The sequence below is a fragment of the Lutjanus erythropterus genome, chromosome 23 (genome assembly GCF_056507025.1).
Source record: "Lutjanus erythropterus isolate fLutEry1 chromosome 23, fLutEry1.hap2, whole genome shotgun sequence".
NCBI lineage: Eukaryota > Metazoa > Chordata > Actinopteri > Lutjaniformes > Lutjanidae > Lutjanus > Lutjanus erythropterus.
Window position 1 is genome coordinate 10,699,106 of NC_139339.1, and position 21,781 is coordinate 10,720,886.

Genomic DNA, 21,781 nt, shown 5'->3' on the forward strand with positions numbered 1-21,781 from the left:
CGACTCCGGTGGGACTCGAACCCACAACCTTTGAATCCCTTCGCTATTCATGCCTAGAAGTCCAATGCGCTATCCATTGCGCCACGGAGCCACCTGTTGCATTGGGATCAAACTAGACTATTTAAAATCATTCATGAACGATTTTATTTTTATATGATTTGTCAGTTGTACGGGTTGTGTTTTCTTTTGTTACCGCTGCTATTCAGTTCATCGACTTCAAAATACAACTTTATTGGTAACAAATAATGAACCTGCCTTGTACCATATTGAACACTGGATGGCGCTGAAGGCTCATACACAACACGCTCAATATAGTCCTTCAGCAGTGTAAAGTCTAGCGTTATTAAATGCCAGAACAATTTACCCTGGTTCTGGTAACAATGTAGCTAAATGAAATGTAAATGTAGCGATAATTAAACCCTCGGCTACATTATGTATTCTTTACTTTAAATTTCAGACAACTTAAACAGTGGATGTGTACATACTTTTGCCTGAGTGCTTTATCAAGATAACAACTAATTTTCAATCAATTAATGGATGAATAGTCTAATTGTTGCAGGATTTAGATAAGTAGAAACCCCTTTTGATTGAACAGTAACAGTTAAAAAGTAACTTATACTCTGAGTAGTTTTTAAGAAGAGTACTTTGTACTTTTACTTCAATATTTTTTAACACCAGTAATTTTATTTGGGATTCGAGTAATGTCCTCTTTCCATTACTGAGTACAGATTTAAATCTTGTACTTCTTAATAATAAAAAAAAGTATGTAAAATATATTTGTACATGTAATTGGTTGACATTTGGTTTAAAAATTAGTTACCATTATATTCAGTTGGGTACAGATGTACATATAGTACTTGTTAATAAAAAACGTATACTTAAAATATATTTATACATTTAATTAGTGGAAAGTTGTTTTCAAATTTAATTTCCAAACATGTTTTTTTTCACTCTAGCCAGAAACATGTATACAAATTGAAAAGCACCAGGACTTCATGCATGATAGAGACAAGCTCGTGACTGTTGTTTGAATTAGTGAACCGTTTTTCTGAACTAGCAAATATATGATCCTTTATCTTGAGACAGTTTCGGCAGTGGAAACAGGTGCGTAAACGTCCCGGCCTGTCAGACCGGAATCTGGATGTAAACGGAGGATTTCCCTCTTGACTCTTGCGCGTCTTTGACATATCCTGCCATGAGCGGAAGTGTCTGGGATTCAGCTCAATCCATCGCTCCAAATCAGTCGTTTGTGAAGGCAGACGGGGCGAAAACCGTCTGCATCTCTTCCCACACGATCACCACCATCAGCCGGGCACCATTCAGCGTCACCGTGCACCATTTGCTGCAGCTTTAAATCAGCACGGGACATGCTCTGTCGGGTCGGGCTTTTTTTTTTTTTTTTTTTTTTTTTTTTTTACTACATCAGACATGCGTAATAATTACTGACTAAACCAGCACGAGAATAAGCGGAAGATCTGCTAATCTTTATTTCTAATGGACGTGTTTCGTTATAGGTCTGCGCAATCGACGTGAACGCCTGCCTGGACACAGGAGAGGATTAAGTTACTGTTGCTGGACGGCGGATTATTTTATTGGCCTCCTCCTGTCACGCCCGAGTCTTCTTTGGTGATCCTTTTTCCAATTAGGAGAGGTCGCTCAGAAGCCAGGTATGCTATTGTACTGGAGAATATTAATAACCTTTCCATTCCCTTCCAATGAATTGTCTCATTGTGGGGTAAACTACGCGTTAATACGCGTCCTTTGTTGCTCATGCCTGTAGTTCCTCTTTGGGAAAAGCCTCATTTCTCGTATTGTGTGCAGACAACAATAGAAGCACTGACATAAACGGTGTAAAAATACTCTGGTGTTTTCCAACAATGTTGCAGGTAATTAAAAACAACACCTTTTAGTAGCACAGATCTAAATACCGATGGAAGTGAGCTAAATTATGCAAAAAACTGCATGGATGTGGAGCAGCTCTATCCTCACAAAGCTACTGGAAACAATGTAGGCTGCATACCTGCAAAGAATACAATTTGCTTTGACAACTGTGAAGCATTAGGTAGATGGCATATAGAGTTACTGGCTCCCCTGCCTCAGCAGCTCTGACTGCTGCCCAACCCCCTTCCCCTCACAGCCACAGCATGTTTTGGTTTCAGGCGGATCATGCCCTTTTGTCCACTGAAGCCTGACTGTACTTTTCAGGACAGGCTCCCACTATGAAAGAATTTGCCCGCTGTTTTGACAGCACCCTTTTCTCTATCTCTCTCTCTCTCGCTGACAACCGAGGGGTGTTCACTGAATAAACTGTAAAATAATATACTGTGCAATTATTTTAATTAGCTGGATGCAGAAAGATGTGGTCATTTGTACAATTGGTGCATGCTGGGAAGTCTGTTAAAATGGTGATCATGTTTCTTTAGAAATTTAATTTAGTAAGTTGATTGAAGTCTGAACAGTGCATTTGTTCAACTCATCATTCTAAGTCGAAATACCTGAAGTTAGAAGATGTTTATGAGTTCTTTTGTAAATAAAACAAATAAATGAAACTTATATTTACTTTAGGTGATAAGGAAAAGATAAGTCGATTCCATTAAATTCTTGTAGGATTTTTTTTTAGGAATGCACATATACAAAACTAAAAGAAAATGTTTGGATAGTGTTAGCAAAAGTAGAAAAGAAACAGTAGAAAGAAAAGAAATCTTTCAAGCCAAAGGTTTATCCTGATAAAGGGCTGTTTTCTTTACACTGTCAAAATAAAAATCATACCAGAATTCAGTGGAATCAACTATTCTTTTATCATTAACATAAAAATACAAGTTAACTAAACCTAAATTTTCTAGTGTTTGTTTTCAGAACACCTCCAGTTTGAAGAACTCATAAACAACAGTTCTTCTAACTTCAAGTCTTTTGACTGAGACGAATGAATGTTAGCTAGTGTTAGCAAAACACCAGCAAACTAGCTAGCTAATGATTGATGTAGATTAGCTAGTAAGTTAGCTAGCATTTTGCTAACATAAGCTGTGTCAAGATAGAAAAATATGTGACATGTTCATAGAACCAACTTCAAAAGTTGTTTTTTTGTCAGTATAGACAAGTTAGGCATAGTATAAGTACAGGAAACAGGAAAGGAAGAAGTTGATTAAGGCACCAAGCTTGGTCAATTGTTATTGGAGCACAGAGCGAAAAGGGGCGGGACTTAGGAAGGGTCAACTGATTGACTTCAGTCAATTCAGTTTTCAGCTAAATTTCCCCAATATTTATTGTTTTTGTTTTTCTTCCACAGACATGTCTTTCCGGCGAGGTGTGGTCAGGCAGAGCAAGTTCCGCCACGTCTTCGCCCAGGCGTGGAAAGCTGAGCACTGCATCGATGACGTCAGAGTGTCCCGCGTGACGTGGGACAGTCCCCTCTGTGCGGTCAACCCCAAATTCATCGCCGTTATCATCGAAGCCGGCGGAGGAGGGGCCTTTCTTGTTGTTCCCATTAGCAAGGTTCAACCCCCCCCCCCTCTCTCTACACACACATATATATATATATATATATATATATATATGTACACACCACATTCAGTATCAAATACAGTGGATCAATATTTTTTAAAAGCCTCTGTCTTGTTTCCTATCTTCCACTCTGCTACTAAAAGCAATATGTCAGCAACTCTTGGACGTGTCAATCCATGTCTGCCTAATGCAAATGCTGCACTTTTACAGATCAAAGACAAACAATGGATAAAGGTTACACTCCCAGAATGTGTTAAAGTGTCTCTAGTCAGCTGTCACAGTATCCTGACTTCTGTTTTCTCCCACAGAGCGGCAGGATCGACCAGTCCTGCCCCACGGTGTGCGGCCATGCGGCGCCGGTGCTGGACATCCAGTGGTCTCCTCATGACGACAACATCATCGCAAGTGCCTCAGAGGACTGCACAGTGAAGGCAGGTCAACGGTTTCAAGGCTCGTCTAGCTCGTGTGCTGGTGGTTTGTGGCTGTTTATCAGCACAAAATCTGTCACGTATGATGCAGGTCACCCTGACCACAGTTGTGTAAACTAGAGCTCTTTCCTCTTATTGTAGGTTAAAGGAAGTAATCTGTTGTTCTTTCTCTTAAAGAGCTGTTAGACTGGGTTTCAAAGATTCATTTTGTCTAAGGTTTGTTCAAAGTTGAGCAAAATGATTAAAGCCCAGATTTAAAATTAAGCAGAGCTCTGTTGCACAATTATAAACTAATCTTAGTTCAGCAAATCCAGGTTTATTCAGACTATAATCAACATGGAGATGCTTGCTTACCCAAATTAAAATAAATTAATATATATAAAAATAAATTGGAGTGCTTTGGGGACACGCGGTCAGTTTGACATTTTTGGAAATACATTTATTCCCTGGACTAGTCAGGCTAGCTGTCTCCCCCTGCTTCCAGTCTAAGATAAGTTAATTATCTTTTGGTTGTGGGTTCATATTAAACAGACTAGAGCTGCAATGCTTAGTCGATTAATCAATAGCTGATCAAAAGAAAATTAGCTCCAACTATCTATCAAAAATATCAAATACTTGCTGGTTCCAGCTTCTTAAATGTGAGGATTTGCTGATTTTCTTTGTCATCAATGACAGTAAATGAAGAGTCTTTGGGTTTGGGATGGTTTGTTGGACAAAAGAAGCACTTTAAAAACGTTTGATGAACAAATTTCACAACTTCTTTGGCATTTAATAAGTTGCTAGTTGCAACCTCAAAAAAAGACTCTTATAGCACTTGACAAAAAAAGCAAGTTAAACTGCTTCTCAACATGTTGAACTATACCTTTAAAGTGCTTTTGTCAAAAAAAAAGACTGGATGCAGAAAAGAAAATGTTCAAGCAAAACCTTCTGTTAAAAGTCTCTATTTAGTTGAGTGTGATGGCTTAAAATGCTGACTGGTTTGGGACTAATTAGAGCAGAAATTAGGACTAAACAAAGACTTTAAACAACTTTTCTTCTTGCTCTTCCTGAGGACTGTTTTTCTTTTTCTTTACTGTGAGCAAGAGTTCAGCTCTGTGAAGAAAAACTGTCATGCAGCTGAATAGATCCATCGGACATTTACAATCAAACGTTTGCTGTGTCTTGTTGATTGAAGGTGTGGCAGATCCCAGACGGAGGCCTGACGAGTCCGATGACTGAGGCCATTGTGACCCTCGAGGGACACAGTAAAAGAGTGGGAATCCTGGCTTGGCACCCAGCTGCCTTCAACATCCTCCTGACTGCAGGTTATGTCATTTATCAAAAAAATAACTACAAAAAAAACGACTTGGATTGTCTGTGACGGATATGACAGATCATGGGGCATAAATTAAACTGTACCACCATGCGAGTGGACCAATGTTTATATGTTCCTTTACATAAATTTACATAAAAACAAACAGAAGGGTGTGTGCTGGCAGGCCGGTGCCTGTGTGCTGGGTTATCTTATGTTGGGTTATGTTATCCAACATCATCTTGAGAAAAGTGACATGCGCCCATCCGTTTGTAAATAGTGAGAGTTGAAGAGGAGCTCTTATCTTACTGTGTTGGTGTTCAGTGACAGCCAGTTCAAATACTACTGCATTATACACGCAAGGAATTGGATTTCCTCCCTCGGCAATTCATAGTGTGCAACACCAGTTTAAGGGAGAACGTGATTAACGTGAAACATAATTACATTCATGTTAACATGTTTGTCTCAAACGCACCCAAGTACATTGGAAGCCACTGTATTCTCTTACTAATCGGTCTATTTATAACTTGTAAATGCAAATCCTCAAATAAATTCTAAATATATTGTATAATATAAGATATTTAATACAAGAAGATACAAATATATTCATGCTCAGCTTGAATTTCTGATTCTGAATTCTGCTTCCTGCCTGTGTTTTCATCAGTATTTGACTTCCTGGTAACAAGGCTCATAAATTAATTTTAAAGTTTTTTTTAAAGATCAGCTCTGACAAATCCCTCTGCTCAATTCTGATTGGTGCTCAGAAGTACATGACATCACCTTTTTCCTACTAGGCTCTGTCCCCTTCAAAGCAGTGGCACACATGCAGAAATTTCCCAAGAGAAATAACCAAAATTGTTCAAACTTTGGCAGAAAATGCTGCGTCGTTCATGTGGGACCCCATCGCTCAAGCCAATCCCTGCAGATGATGTCAGCCACTGAACTGTGTTTGCATTCGAGCGCACACCTGTTAAACATCAAGCTGCCCTGACAGGTGTACAAAGACTCTCTGTGTTTCCACCGACAACGTTTCTATGTTTAGCTGCAGTGGAGGGATGGCCAACACACAACAAATTATAACTACAATCATTTAATTTTTTCAGTCAGAGCTTTCAAGTCAAGTTGCTTCCTCCTAAAGCAAATGTAATTTATTTCTCATGTTATTGGGCAAAATTTCCATAGTAGCCTTTCAGCAAAATGAAACTCAAGTAATCTGAGAGAAAACTAGTTTAACTAGATCAGGCTTTAGAAAATCTAGCCCATGACAGGAGACTTTGGCCAATCTCAGGTCTATAAGATAGTTAATGTTTAGTCTAGCAACTCAAAGTGTCTGTATTTGACAACCTCAGAATGAGTCAAACAATCCACTGCCTTTCTTCAGAAGCATTTGCAGCACATTCAAGTCAATTACCTTTATTCTCAGAAACCTCCATTAGCTTCCTGTTGTTTTCCTTTTGTGCTAATGGTGAAGCTTGCATTACAGTTTAAGTCCTCCTCTTGGTATACAAAGCACTTAATGGCCTTGCACCAAAGTTCATATCAGACATTCTCTCAGTTAATAAACTCAGATCTCTCAGGTCACAAGGCAACAATCTGCTTTATGTTGCATTTATGCACTTAAAGGAATAGTTTAGATTATTTGAAGCAGCATTTGAGAAGCAGCAGAGGTACCAGAACAGAAGATAAGAGAAAGACATATTTTAGCCACTTAAAAAGAGGCTCACCAAAGAAAATCAGTATCAGTTTCCGTGTACACTATATTTAAAATATTTTCTCCTCTTCAGTTTGCTGTCAGACAGCTTTTTCTGATGGGAAACCGCTGTTATGTAAGCAAAATACTGCTCTCTCCAAACTAACCAGACTCCTTTTAGTAATTTTACCTCACAGATCATGCCAATCGCAGGTCTACCACTGCGTCAGTCGGTTGTGTGACTTTGGTGTTTGAAGAGGCTAGTTTGGATTCACCAAAGTCACACAATAACACAAATCACCGATTGAGGCAGCAGTAGACCACCAACTGTCGTGTTCTGTGAGGTAAAATGACTGATTTTACCAAAGTGGTCTAGGTGCTTTAGAGAGAGGTGAAGCTATTGTAAACATAGTGTACATGTAAACTGATAATGATTTTTTTAGGGTGGGTCTTCTTTTTTTTTAGTGTCTAAAACACATTTTGCTGCTGATGCTGTCCACAGCAGTACATTCTTAAGATTACAACACCAGTGCTCCTGCTGCTTCTCCATGTCAACCTCGATCTACTGTTGCTAACACACTGGATAAGCACCTCAGACAACTCTACTTAAAATAATCCCTTTAATGAACTCAATAACATGCTTCCTGAGCCTAGAATTATTTTTCTTGCCTCTTATCATAGCTCTAATGGATGTATTTAAATATCTTTATGCTCTCATTTTCTTTTCTGTTATATTTTAGCATCTTACTAAGCACATAAAACTGCTTTTGTATTTAGTGGTTCAACACAAGTAATACACAAACCTTTACGCTTCAGATGCTTACTCTCATGTGGACTAACACCACGTCACTGGATGTTGTGTCTTCCTCTCCCTAGGCTGTGATAATGTGATTTGTGTGTGGAACGTGGGCACAGGGGAACTCGTGTACCAGCTGGCCGATGCCCACCCAGACCTGATCTACAGTGTCAGCTGGAACAAGGACGGCAGCGCCGTCTGCACCGTCTGCAAGGACAAGGCTCTGCGCGTCATCGACCCACGAAGGGGCACCGTCCTCAAGGTTATTTCACATTTTTGCAGATACATACAAAACATATACGACTCTACATCATGCTCGGACACATACCAGTGAAGTAAGTCTGCAGTGTTTCTATGCAGGGTCTCACCACGTCACTATGTTATGTTGTTTCCACATTAGTCCATTCTGTTCAGTTCAGTGTCACAGCGACAGTGACGAGGAAAAGTTCAAGCAGAACCAGGCTCTAGAGTGGGCAGCCATCCAACTTGACAGGTTGGGTTGAAAGAGAAAGAGGGAAAATGCAAGTTCCACATGGAGGAGTGATCATAATGTCTTTGGGGCCAAGTACAATAATTGCTTGTCATCAAAGTTTTTTGTCCTTAAGGCATGCTTGAAGTTTAGGTAACTGATTGGTTTCATTTGGTCCAAGCACAGAACCTCGTGGAACTCCCTAACTAACTTTGGCGTTCATCGTTGACATGTACAAACTGAAATCAGTCTGATTAATAGGACTTAAACCGACTTAGTGCATTTCCTTCATCAGTCTCTTAATTGTTCTTCAAGGTGAAAGAGAAAGTCCACGATGGCACCCGGCCAATGCGAGCTGTGTTCCTCTCAGATGGGAAGATCCTGACCACAGGCTTCAGCCGCATGAGTGAGCGACAGCTGGCATTGTGGGATACGGTAAGTGTGATGGACCGACTCAGTGTTACCTTCACATTGAACAATTCTGCAGTGAACAATTGAAGTTTGTCGGCACGGCTCCACGAGCAGGAGAATTCAGCTTTTTTGGGCAGTAAAACACACTGAGGATGTTATTGGTTCAGCCGCTAGATTTACCATCAACGCCGACTGGACATCCACATGAAAAGTGCCAAATTTTGAGTGGCAGGGGGACAAAATCTACAGCCTTCTGTGTGTGTCTGTCTGTGTATCTTAGCTTTGACATGAGTTGATATGAGGCTTCAGCCATCTTAGTTGGTCAAATCTACTGAACACTTGATCGTCCAAACTTACAGCCTTTTTAATACAAAGGCTCTCTTTGTGTTTGCCTGAACAGGCTGTCCTCAACATAGAAACTCTGTATGTTGAGCTGAAGTGGAGGGGTGGGAGCACAAAGACATTTTTTCATGGAATGAGGACTATAAATTTTGTTCCTCATCAGTTAAATTGTAAGCACATTAAGATGTGATCTTTAAATGACCAGTATGAACAGGACAAATAATTACAACAAGCACGAATTTACAGGTTCTTATGTTCCTAAGGGAATCGAACTATTGTTTTAAGGTAAACTTGATCAATATCGGTGTTGAATGTACATATTGTATGCAGGTAATTACAAGCAGTATTAAATCATTGTTTTATGCTATTCTTTCTTACAGAAAGATCTCTCTGAGCCAATGGCAGTGCAGGAGATGGATACGAGCAATGGGGTTCTTCTACCCTTTTATGACCCAGACACAAACATGGTCTACCTGTGTGGAAAGGTATTTGACTCCGGGAATATACAGAGAACACAAATGTTCTCAACTGTTAAAATTGGTGTCTTTTCCCTTCATTTTTTGGGTCAGTCATCTTAATTAGATTATCTTCTGGCTTTCAGGGGGACTGCACCATCCGGTATTTTGAAGTGACAGATGAATCCCCGTACGTGCACTTCCTTAGCTTATACAGCAGCAAGGAGCCTCAGAGAGGTGCAGGATTTCTCAGTAAAAGGGGCGTGGATGTCAACAAGTGTGAAATTGCCAGGTAAATATCATTGGTTGTGTTTTCTGTTATATTCTTTTAATTACTTTAAAAGTTTTTAAAGCATTGGTGATAATCTGTATTTTTCTTGTAATCACAAATTCCCTGGAAAGATCAAACAGCAATAAATTGATGCCTGTTTAGCCAAAGCTACATATAACTTATTACTTAATGTGCAGATTGTGTTGTGACGCATTTCTGAGTGAAACTGGATAGACAGGCGGGACATAACGCTGGGAGGAGATTGAGTTCAGCATTTAAAAGTGGACACCATATACTGTTTTACATGCAGGAAGAGCTGGACTTGGAGCCATAGTTAACATTGATTCATAATAATGCACATTTTTGGTGTTGGTCTTTTTTATGTGGTTTGTTGACTTTAAGAAAAAAGAGATTCATGATTTCCTGCTCATCTGTAGGTTCTACAAACTCCATGAAAGGAAAGTGGAACCAATTTCTATGACTGTACCACGAAAGGTAAGCCCTGCCTTTAAAAAAATGTAAAAACCCAATGTAAAAATAGACCAGGAAGTCTATCCTTTACTGCATAATAAAACTAATTTCTGTCTCCATCTTGCTTCCACAGTCAGATCTGTTTCAGGGAGACCTTTACCCCGACACAGCTGGCTTGGAGCCCGCTCTGCTAGCTGATGAATGGATCGCAGGCCAGGATGCAGCACCTCTGTTGGTCTCTCTGAGCGGTGGGTACACAGCTCCTCCATCCAAGCACAGAGACACCCTCAGAAGCAAACCCCAGCTCGTGTCGCAAGACTCCGGGAGTGCGGCCGCCCCGCCTTCATCAGGCAGCATAGCAGCCCCAACGTCTACATCTACCTCTGCTGCCAAGGAGACAGAGGAAGAGGTGCCTCAGCCACGAGTAGCCACAAAGGACACTGACGGAAATACTGAGAGGCCGAAGAAAGAGGTGAGCCCACAGAATGAAACATATCGTCCATGATAGCATTTTTCGTGCTCAGTGCGATCGTTTTCTGACTTTGTCTCTTCGCTTCTTTCAGGATGAACTGTTGAACGAGTTGTTAGCAGAAATGAAGGCCTTGCGTGCTGTCGTCCTCGCACAGAGCCAGAGAATTGAGTTGCTGGAAAGGCAGCTGGCTCGAATTGAGGACGGGGACGTATGAGCGATGCGGAGAACCACTACATTCGGAGGGCATTCTTACTAAATCCATAGACCATAGCCTTACTAGAATCAACAGTACCTTAAGCTGTGTGAGCGGGAGAATGTAGTGAAGGGTAGTGACAAACTGTGAATCACAGTGGCTCAGGTCAACCACTGTGATGGAAATGAGACCGCAGTTTGTTTCTGATTGTGTTCCAGATTGTGGCAAGAACGGGGTGTCATCTGCATAGAGCAAGATAATGTTTGTTTTTTGTTTTTTTTCCATATGATGGAGTATTGTAGCAGCTATTTGGTGGTGCATATAGTGCAGCTTTGAGCTTTGCAAAATCCTTGCATTAATTTTGAAGGGCTTTGAAGGAGTTGCATTGGCACCTTTGCCTCAAATTAATGCACAACGTAGTGATAAAAAGCATTATAATAAAACTAATGGACGACATACTATAGCAAAGTGATTAAGCACCTCCAATATGATTTTTGTTTTCTATGAAGCACTCACAAATGTAACCATTAGGGCTATTTAATCAGGTAGTTAAAGCTGCTAAACTGTGATGTCATATCAGACCCCCAGTTGTTTAACTCATTGTGTGGCTTGTGCTTTGTTTTACTACTTCATCATAGGACGCCGTGTGTAAGGTTGACGGTAGGAAAATCTTCTGGTACACAAACGATGATCATGACAGTGAGAAATATGTGAATAATAGCTGATGAGAGTGTAGTTGAATATTTATGTGTATCGTAATTCTGTGTAGTCTTTGCAGTCAATGGAAAGGTAACACTTTGTGATTTTGTACCTCATGTTCAGGAGAGGACGGACAATGGGTTTGAAGTTTTCTTCAACATCTTTAGGCAAGATATTTGTTCATATTATCATTAAGATATAGAAACTAGAGATGGGAATAATACAATCCAATATCGGGGTTTGATACTGAACGGATATTGGATTAACATCACAGATTCCAATCCAAATTCGATAGTGTCTAAAAATTATAAATATTGCACAAAACTGCGTCAAAAATCAGTTTGCATGTCGACTCTATATGGCCATGTGACACAGGAGGCACGTACCACATAAAAACAAATGTTTCAACCACCACACTAATGGTTAAAACCTTAAACCAGCACAAAAATTACAGTAGCCGACATAAACCACCTCGTCTGAACTGATAAACACTAACAAAAACTACTGTTTGCATTGTGGAGCATAAAACGGCAAACTTAACAAACTGCTCAGTAATGCATGATGGGAAATGAGGGCCTTCTCTCAGCACTATCTGCAGCAAATGAGAACGTCACAAACCACAATCCTACAGCGCCTCTCAATGGTCGGAGGACACAATTTTGCAACATGAACACTAAACAAGCTTTCCAGATGTTGAAAACTCAGATAACACTAAAAAATGAGCTCTGGTATCAGTATGATATCAATACTGGCAGATATTCAGCCATCACAATCGGATTGGAGCTCTCTAATAAATACTCAGAAATACTTGCCTCTTTCTTTCTTTTGACACGTGTGGAAAGGCTGCAGTATCTGATAAAGTTGTGCTTGAAACAATACGCCTAACATTTGTTCCAGTGTAGTGTCACCAACACATTAAAGTGTTTGCAACCACAGCAAAGAGGAAGTAACAATGAGATGTAAAACATTTTCTACAGTTTGCATTTGTATTGGTGTATAAGATGGAAAGATCATTTACTTTTTTTTTATTCTACTTTTGTGTTTTTTGCCATTACATTTAGAAGTATTTCTGTTAACCTCTGTGTAACAATGGTACATTCCACATCAAGCTTATCCCTTTATTACTTAGGTCATTTATATTTCTTTATGCACTTACCTCTTTAACGCCAACTGTAAAACCAGTAGCAGTTAAATGAGACGGCATTGTGAAAACCCAATAAACATTCATTCCTCCTTTGTATTAATGGCATGGCTTTTTATTTATACTAAGAAATGCTGTGATCGTGATCATATGTGAGTGGTATTTGTGATCATTTCTAGCTCAAGCTATGTTTGAATAGTGTACACATTGACTGTCTGCCAAGCAACTGCTGCCTACTCCAATTAAACAGACATATGCACACACACAAAACACATTTCTCACATTGTACGTTGGCTTTTGTAGGAATTTCTTGCCTGAATTTCTCATTCTTTATATTATATTAGGATGTCTCATGAACTTAATCAGGGTCCACAAGCAGCGAATTAGATGGACTGGAAAAAATGACAAGGTCAGACAGATGACGCTCTATGCCGCGTCAGAAACTGTAATGAAATGAAGCTGTCTGTAGATTTCAGATTTTATGTTTGTACAGTTTCACATTAGCACAGCAGCCTCCGTTATGAGTACTCTGCTTCTCAGTAAGTCATCGAAACAAACTAAGCAACCAAGAAAGAAGGAGATATATGACATAACAACAGAGCTAAATCTGGCCTGTGTTAAATGCTACCAGCATGGCACCATTTCAGATGAGAAACTGCAGCAGATGACAGTTTGCAAAGAGGCTTGCAACAAAGTCTCTGTGGTCTGATATAACAAAAACTAAACTCAGAGGAATGTGCAAAGCATTGAGGTTGCGGTTCCTGTAGTTCTGAATGTTTGTATATGTGTGACCCTGTAGTATCATGTTTAAGCAGCAGGGTCCCAGGTTTGCATAGCACAGTCATACACAGTGGTGTTGATGACTTTAGACTCCACTTGACACAATTAAAAAAAAAGACTTAGACTTTAACACCAGTGATGCATTATTTCATTTGGTCTTGTCACTTCTGACTTGAAAGTACCTGATACTGTGCCACAAATCAATTCATTTTCTTCCTTTTCCTGAATCAACTAAATACAACAAGACAGGACAGACATGTAAATAAATGCATTTGCTAGTTGAACTTTTACAGTCACAAATGTCACTGAGAGGATTAATAAGATGTCTCGGGGTCCACACACACAAACTCAAAAAAATATACTATGAAAGTGCAATTTCAGCTACTTTTTTATGACTAAACTCAGTTACACTTGTTTTAACAACTTGTTTTAAAGCATTCATGATTTTCCACAAATTTAATAGAGTATTAATGTTTTTTTTTTTAATTCCATTACCGTGAAGAGCATGTTATGAGTTGTTTTGGGCTTGAAATTCTAAGTCTAGCACTGGAAAATATGAAAAAATACCCAACATTACAGCAGAAATGAATATGTTTACAGCACAGTGCAAAAACTAATTTGGTCTCCATAGCTAATTTCCATGTTCATGACAAGGTATGTAAACAACAAAAACCCTCAAATTTTTAAGTCAAAAGTCACAAAAGAACAGACTTCCTTCCCTCTTAGAGGAAGGAAGCAAAGAAAGTTATTTCTGGCATTTTGATTGTGTGAAGGTGTGAAATACTTCATAAAACGTTCACACTGGTTATTCTCCATCTGTAAATTACAACATTTTGTAATTGTACACCACACAGTCACCTGCAGTGTAAAATGACTGAACAGATTTGGTACAGTCGTCTTAGTTGAGCGTAGGGGCTGTGACTGCCTGGCCATCGAAGTGAAAACAGGATGTGGGCGTCTTGTGAAGCTTGGTGCATCTTTTGAACTTTATGTGCGCTTAAATCTTACAACTGTAGTGTATAATAATAACCTTAATATTTTTGCCTAAATCAAAGAACAATCTAGATAGTGTTTTAGTTCTTGGGTTGTCTCAGAGCTCGTGTAAACCTTGTACACTCCTTTTTCTGGTTGAATGTAAAATTTCCGCTTTAAGTAAAACTATGACTTCATAGGGTTGAAATGTCTCACAGAAATAAATATACTATCATGTACATTTCCAGTCGGCGAGTTCTCTTCAGTAAAAAGTATATATATATATGTTCTTAAAATATGCTCATGCTGCATAATGTAATCTGCACCTGTGCTGCACGCTCACAGTGATATGAGCCAACTTTTCAGGGGGGAAAAATTCAAATAAATACATCTTCCTCTTTCCATAAATACATTGCACATGTTCTTATCTGTGCTTTTCACCACACCTTCCTCGATTCTGCCTTTAATCTCTGCTCTCACCCCCTTCAGCCTCCGCCTGCCCCAGCCTTCTTCACCACATTTCATGCATCAGCCCCTCTCTCACTTCGCTTTTGCACTTTTCAGAAGTACCCTAAATGTCAAACAAGTCAGTCTCTTCGCACCAGCCGAAAACACTATCCTCTAATTTATCTTCAGCTCACAACTTTGGTAAGTGTTTTCTTTCCTTCCCTTTTCAATATCTGGAATCGTTTCTTTTGCTCGACACATTTTTATCGTTTCTGACTCACAATGTAAGCGCCTCTTTTACGCTCTTCTGTATGTTTTCTCAAGTACAACTGAATTAATATTGTTTATTTTAGTAGAAAAGTTTATTTGTATTGAATTATTACAAAAAATACCCTGATTTTTCTCATCAAATTCAGTCAACTTTAAATTTTAATGCAGCCCAGACACTAACTTTTTTAAGTTGAAACAAATAGTTCATTTTCACAGTGCAGGCCACTTATCCTCGTGCATTTCAGCTTTAAGTGCACCTTAAGTGCACGTTTTATTTGACATTATGTAGTACTTAATGTCAGATCTTAGTCTGACTAAAAAAGTTTCTTCCTATGACAGGCTGACTGATGCTACTCAATTGTCATTTTGACAGGAAACCAGCAGCACTGCGAGCGGTCTGCTAGCTTCCTGTCACTTCAGTACAGACAGTTTACAGTCACACAAGATAAAGGCAATACGGGCTTCCTGTTGTATCTCCAGAGTACGTACGCTTAATGCAATTATGAGCCTGTGGTTGCCTTTCAGCCAGTATAGCGCATAGTAACTTTTGTATTATAATTGTGTCAGGCTTGGATGCCAGTGCAGAAATATAAAATATCACATTGGAGTGGCTTTTCTGAACAGAAATACTGGCATTTATTGATAATCTTCTTAATTTTGAGTGAGTCAAACCTAAAATACCAGAATACTTTTTTGTGTATTCTTGTACTCTGTTGTAGCTGGAGGCACCATGCACTGTCATTTAGTTTTCTAATTGTCTTTTTTCTAGATCCTGAATATAAATTTACCAATGGATCCTCTTCTGGTGAAAACTTCACGACTGCTTTGAAAGTTTTGACTGCAAAACTCTGCCTGAATCTGTGACACCAAGCCAGTGGGATTGTTCTACTCAACAGGGAATTTTGAAAGGAGGTAAAGTACATTTCTAAATCTAATCTGCCTCAGTATTGTGGGATTTACAGTTTGATAACACAGAGAGGATTTCTGGTGCTCTAGGAAAAGAACAGCAGTGGATTGAGACCTGGTTCAAACAGCCTGCATAATGTTGAGCATCTGTGTCAACCTGTTTTAGGTTGCCTCAAGTGAAACTTTGATAGCACAACAAAAAACATGTAAACTGCAGAAGAATGTGTGAAATACATTTGCTGGCATTTTTGAATGTTTCTTGCACACAAGGCATTATTTTGACAAACCACACCCATGTGGCACCCAAATATGTACAACGACAAATCATAAAAAATGCATTTCAAATCCAAAGGTTTACTCTTTTAAAGGACAGTACACTTTGAGAAACATGCTTTATCACTTTTTTGACGGTAAAAGTGAAAGTGAAAGTGACGGTATATATGTATTCATAATTTGTATTCCTTAATTATGCAAACACATCCAGTCACTCAGCACAACTTTGATATGACGTAATTTTTATTCATTCTGCCGAGAGGAAATATGGGTTACCATCATTACCACCCACCTGTAGCTTACACTATAAACTCGCAAAAGCTGTGTATCTATGTATTTAAATCTGTATTTTAATTATAACAAAAACCTCCATGCTTGCAACACTACACTCTTACAATCTTTACAATTTCATTTAGCAGACACTTTTATCCAAAGTGACGTACATCTGAGAGGATCTGAAGCAAGGATCTAGTCAGAAGAGAACAACATAAGTAAGTGCCATGAAGTAGAGATTAAGTCTGGCAGGACGAGATGCCTACAGGCAGTGCTGGTGGCAATGTGCACAGAGTGTATAAGAAGCATTAAAAAAAAAATCCAATGCATATATATGTTTTGCGCAGCCAATCAAGTGTAGAGGTGTTCACGAAAGAGCTGCATCTGACAATTGAACATGGTTTGGTAGCTCATTCCACCATCGGGGAGCCAATAACTGGAGGAGTCTAGCTAGCACCTTTGGCCCCTGTTGTGGTATTTGAATCAGGTGTCTTGCTTTTGCACAGTGAGTGGGAGGGAGTGTAGACTCGCATGAGGGAGTTCAGGTAGGTGGGGGCAGTTTTAGTTGCTGTTTTGTAGGCAAGTGTCTGGGTTTTGAATTTAATGCGGGCAGCGACTGGGACCCAGTGGAGCGATCCAGACAGCGGAATGATATGTGCTGTTTTTGGCTGATTGAAAACCAGATGTGCTGCCGTGTTCCAGATCATCTGCAGAGGTTTGAACGTGCATGCAGGGAGGCCTGCCAGTAAGGAGTCGCAAGTTACGATAGATCTTCCTAATGTTGTACAGGGAAAAACGACACAACTGAGTAATCGAGGCTACGTGGATCCTGAAAGTTAGTTGGTCATCAATCATGACATCCAAGTTTCGGGCAGACCTTGTAGGTGTGAGCGGGGTGGCTCTGGCTGGACTGGCTGGGATGACAAGGAGCTCAGTCTTGGAGAGATTCAGTTGAAGGTGGCATTCTTTCATCCATGTTGAGGTATCAGCTAAGCAGGATTAGATCTGATCAAAGACTGTATGGTCTTCAAGTGGGAATGACAGGAGAGCTGGTTATCGTCGGCATAGCAAGGGTATGAGAAACCATGGGGAGTGGATTATTGCACCAAGTGAGAGAGGAGAAGAGGGCCGAGCACTGACTCTTGAGGAACCCCTGTAGATAAACTGTGTGGTTTTGAAACTTCCCCTCTCAGAGATAGTCCAAAATATCTCCCTGAGAGATAGGACATGAACCAGCAGAGGGCTGAACCTGAAAATACCAAGCACAGGGAGTGTGGTGAGGAGGGTTTGGTGGTTAACTGTGTCAAATGCAGCTGACAGATCCAACAGCAGTAGAGATGAAGACTGACCAGCAGCTCTAGCTGAACACAGTGATTCTGTTTTGCTCTTGGAGAGAAACGCAGATACTTGATTAAAGACCGTGCACTCAAGTTTTTTAGAAAGGAAGAGGAGGAGTGAAACCAGTCTGTAGCTTTCAACCTGGGCTAGGTTGAGTGTGGGGTTTTTGAGCATAGCTTAAATGCAGCAACAACCACACCCATTCTAAATGAGGAGGTGGTGACGTGTGTGACTGCAGGGCTGAGTGTGGGGGAAATGGTCTGTAGCAGGTCAGATGGTATCAGGGCCAGGGGAGGGATAGTGGGACGAGAGTCCAGCAGTGGTTTGGAGATTAGATAGAGACATTAAAACATTATTATTTGTTTGACTTCTTCTCTTTCCTTCCCTTCGTGTGCATACTGTGGTACACTTTAAGTTGGCATATTGTCACAATTTGTTGCTCAGCTAGATAAAACCTTTATAATCTTTATATTTCTTATTTGAGCTATCCCTCATTTTTAGATTAATTTTTAGGGCAGACATGGAATAGATTTGGACTGCATGACTTAGCTTCCTAGCGCACTTGTGAACACTCGAATTGTTGTATTGTTATGCCATATTTAAAAAAAAACTGTGCTGAACCTCAATACTGTTACTGTTATATTGTTTATGAACTTGTATTGTTTATTATTGGGGTGGAAAACATAAAGCCAATCTGGCAACACTGAAAGGAAAGAACCGTTAGGAAAATATCTTGCTAAATTTCTTGCTAAGAGTTAGATGAAAAGATTGATACAACTTTCATGTCTGTGCAGTAAATATAAAGTTATATGGCAGAAATTGAATATAATATTCATAATATTGTCGCACCGCCATGTTTCTACAGTAGTCCAGAATAGACAAACCAAACACTGGCTCTAAATAGGCCGACTGCTTTTTGCACAAGTTTCATGGTCACTGTAGTTTCTCCTATACACTTGGAAATGGAGGGTGAGGTGTGGTGTCGTAATCTGCATCATGACCATATAAATATTTTTTGGGAAAAAAAATACTATTTGCTACAAGAAGAGTTAGATGAGAAAATTGATACCACTCTTGGTAGGCTAAATAAATTTAAAGTCAGCTAGCTTAGCTTAGTTTATAAGCTAAGGAAAAAGGGGGAAACAGCTAGCCTGGCTCTGTTTAAAGGTACCGACACCTGTAAAGCTCACTAAATGACACATTATATCTTTTTTATTATTTCACTCATACAAACACTGAAGTGTATAAATGTCAGTATGCTGTTTTACGAGGTCATATGTTGGACTGGAACAAGGCTAGCTGTTTCTCTTTGAATCCAGTCTTTAAGTTGACCTAAGCTAGCAGGCTACTCTGGGTAGCTCACATATTATCATACAAACATGGCATGAATAGTAAGAAAGTGAATAAGCATGTTTCCCAAAATGTCATACTATATACAGTGCCACTAAACACACTTTAACCTTCATAGAAATGAATAAAATCCCATGTGTGACCATGCTAACTCAGCTAATTCAAATTTTCTCTCTCTTCCCTTCAGGCATGGCTGACTCTGGGGGTATGACACCTTCCACTCAGAAAGTGCTGATCCTTTTCTTCTTCCTGATAGCTTTAATTGCATTGCTGATCTTCTTGTACAAGAAGTTGAACAAGGAGGCCAATGGGGAATATACCATCCGGAACGTAGTGTATAAGGAAGGAGGGGTCAGGGACCAGGTGAGAGGTGCAGCATTAGCTCTGGAGACGCGTCTCGGAGTCCGGCTGTGGCCACGCGGTGATACTGATGAGGAAGGAGAGGAAATGCAAGAAGTCCAAGATGAGGAGGGACAGGTGGAGGAAGGTAGTGGCCAGGGGAGTGACACTGAGGGAGAGAATGAGGAGGAGGAGGAGGAAAATGTGGAGCTGTGTGGTAGGACAAAGGGAAAGGGAGATGACACTGACACAGATGGTAACTCAAGTGTAGGGAGTTCAGAGGCAGGGGAGGAAGCCAGGCTGACCAGTCACTCAGAAGGAGAGACGGGGGAGAAAGGGGAGGAAAAGGAGGAGAAAGTGGGTGATGGGGAAGGCAAAGATGAAGCAAGTGGAGGGGCTGGATTGTTGATAGATCTGAAGCAGTTCTCTGGAAGTGCCACCTGGTCTGCAGGAGGCGAGGGCAAGGACGGTGTTGTGACTGCACTGTGAGAACAGAGTAAAAAGAAACATGAGATACAAGAGAGGCTTCAAAAATGAGCTGATATTTTCTATGCATTTTATTTCCCAACACGAAGGTCTAAATGCTGTTGCACAAAGCCAAGAAAAAACCTAAAACTAGTCACATAGTCTAAAAATACTGGCATCAGGATTAAAAGGTTATTAATGAATGGAGCTGTTATAAATATGCAGGAGCACACTGTATTAGATTTTGAATGTTTGTATAAGAGTTTACCTTTTCTAATGTAAAACCTGCTCAGGCAATTAAGAAATCAAACTTTGTGATATTGTATCTGCCTATTGCATGCTGTATATTGTGGATTGTGGCATATGTTTGTTTTTACTATTTTAAATGTGTTTTTTAAGTCACATGAAAATTAAAAACTAGTTTTTACTGTTTGTATTGTTCTTGGTGTCATATTTAGAACTGGAACAATTAGTTTGTTAAACTAGGAATGGCAAAACATGCAGGCTTCTTCCCAAAAAAAGCACCTGCATAAACTAAGAAGTGTGTGGCATTTACAAATAGTCAATGTCATTTTAAATAAAAAAAAAAAAATACAACATCTTAATTGTACATGTCAACATGGCTGCCTGCCATAATTTAAATAATATTATTGAGGGTAGGGGTCAAATCTTCCATTAAGTGACTTCTGATTCAATTCATTATGTAGCTTTGTTAAATACTTGATTCTCAATTACAACTGTGAGGTTTGTTATTTCTGTATAACAGACCGTTGCTATGAAGAACAGACCATTGATATAAACATAGTTCTGATCATAGACTCTGGAGGAGAAATAAAATCATTGTTAAATCACTAAAATCTTTTTAAAATTATTTAATTGTGTCAAATCATTGCTTTTATTTGGTAGATAACCATGTAACAAGCAGGATACAGTACAGTGAGCAAGTAACTATTGCAAAAAATCACCCTGGCAGGGTTTATTTTGCAATAATGGCCTCCCCACTGTACATTATCCCTTACTTGTTAGTTATATTGTGGCCTAATGTGTAAAAATAAGCTGTTGCCTTTTAAAGTTCAGTAGTAATAATTAGATTCAATGTCCTGCAAAACATGTAGTTCTACATATTGTTGCTCTGTAAGTACACAATGGTGATACATGAAAAAAAAACAAACAACAACAGCAAGGTTACTATACACTCAAAACTTTTCACATACATGTAAATATTCAACATAACTTACTTCCTTGTTAATGAATGTATTGAAAGGCTTCATAAATAGCTGTGAGGCGTTGTGTACTGTCACAGAAAACATACAATGTAACAATTACACATTAGTGTTTTGTCGAGATACACAATACACTACTCAACACATGACCTACATAGTATAAATAGCTTAGTCGTCATAATTTCAGCCAATGGGGATGTAGCTCAGTGGTAGAGCGCATGCTTCGCATGTATGAGGTCCCGGGTTCAATCCCCGGCATCTCCAAGTATTTTCGACTACTTTTTCTTCCCTCTGAGTAAAAAGTATTTCACAAGAAATAAACGGAAGAGTAAACGAGTGAAAGCTGTGTTATTAACGTGAAATCGATACGAAATGAACACAACACACTCCGTTCTGGCGATACAGCGAGCAATGAGCCGTCCAGATGAGAGACGTTCATCATTGGCCAGCCGGAGCACTTGCTCGAATCTGATTGGACGTTGGAGGCCTTCGAGGCGTGGGAGTGTTCACGCACG

General features: G+C 39.6%; 2 protein-coding genes and 2 non-coding genes across 7 annotated transcripts; 3 read left to right on the top strand and 1 right to left on the bottom strand.

Moving 5' to 3' along the window:
- trnar-ucu (transfer RNA arginine (anticodon UCU)) lies at positions 1–91 on the bottom strand. Its single transcript is given in 2 exon segments — positions 1–36; positions 55–91. It is a non-coding gene; the product is annotated as a tRNA-Arg (tRNA).
- A 1,067-nt stretch (positions 92–1,158) lies between these two features.
- On the top strand, positions 1,159–11,626 carry coro1b (coronin, actin binding protein, 1B). Of its 2 annotated transcripts, XM_084711704.1 has the most exons (12): positions 1,159–1,379; positions 1,515–1,667; positions 3,287–3,492; positions 3,810–3,932; positions 5,104–5,233; positions 7,787–7,968; positions 8,491–8,610; positions 9,309–9,413; positions 9,530–9,675; positions 10,092–10,149; positions 10,259–10,597; positions 10,689–11,626. In XM_084711704.1, the coding sequence occupies exons 3-12, from the start codon at positions 3,289–3,291 to the stop codon at positions 10,809–10,811; spliced, it is 1,530 nt and encodes a 509-aa protein (XP_084567830.1). In that variant the 5' UTR covers positions 1,159–1,379; positions 1,515–1,667; positions 3,287–3,288; the 3' UTR covers positions 10,812–11,626. The 2 variants fall into 2 exon arrangements, with proteins under 2 accessions (XP_084567830.1, XP_084567831.1); XM_084711705.1 differs by lacking the exon at positions 1,159–1,379 and having other exon boundaries at positions 1,396–1,667.
- A 3,232-nt stretch (positions 11,627–14,858) lies between these two features.
- On the top strand, positions 14,859–20,475 carry LOC146305628 (uncharacterized). Of its 3 annotated transcripts, none has more exons than XM_084711708.1 (4): positions 14,859–15,030; positions 15,869–16,011; positions 16,695–16,769; positions 19,427–20,475. In XM_084711708.1, the coding sequence occupies exon 4, from the start codon at positions 19,429–19,431 to the stop codon at positions 20,065–20,067; it is 639 nt and encodes a 212-aa protein (XP_084567834.1). In that variant the 5' UTR covers positions 14,859–15,030; positions 15,869–16,011; positions 16,695–16,769; positions 19,427–19,428; the 3' UTR covers positions 20,068–20,475. The 3 variants fall into 3 exon arrangements, with proteins under 3 accessions (XP_084567834.1, XP_084567833.1, XP_084567835.1); XM_084711707.1 differs by having other exon boundaries at positions 16,698–16,769; XM_084711709.1 differs by lacking the exon at positions 16,695–16,769 and having other exon boundaries at positions 14,860–15,030.
- A 983-nt stretch (positions 20,476–21,458) lies between these two features.
- Positions 21,459–21,530, top strand: trnaa-cgc (transfer RNA alanine (anticodon CGC)). The gene has a single exon. It is a non-coding gene; the product is annotated as a tRNA-Ala (tRNA).
- Positions 21,531–21,781: the final 251 nt, after the last annotated feature.

Excerpts from the sequence above, each read along its gene's own strand:
- coro1b (XM_084711704.1), top strand. The coding sequence starts at position 3,289 with ATGTCTTTCCGGCGAGGTGTGGTCAGGCAGAGCAAGTTCCGCCACGTC. Across the intron at positions 7,969-8,490 it reads GAAGGGGCACCGTCCTCAAG|GTGAAAGAGAAAGTCCACGA; the intron begins GTTATTTCACAT and ends TTGTTCTTCAAG. Across the intron at positions 9,676-10,091 it reads AACAAGTGTGAAATTGCCAG|GTTCTACAAACTCCATGAAA; the intron begins GTAAATATCATT and ends GCTCATCTGTAG.
- LOC146305628 (XM_084711708.1), top strand. The coding sequence starts at position 19,429 with ATGGCTGACTCTGGGGGTATGACACCTTCCACTCAGAAAGTGCTGATC.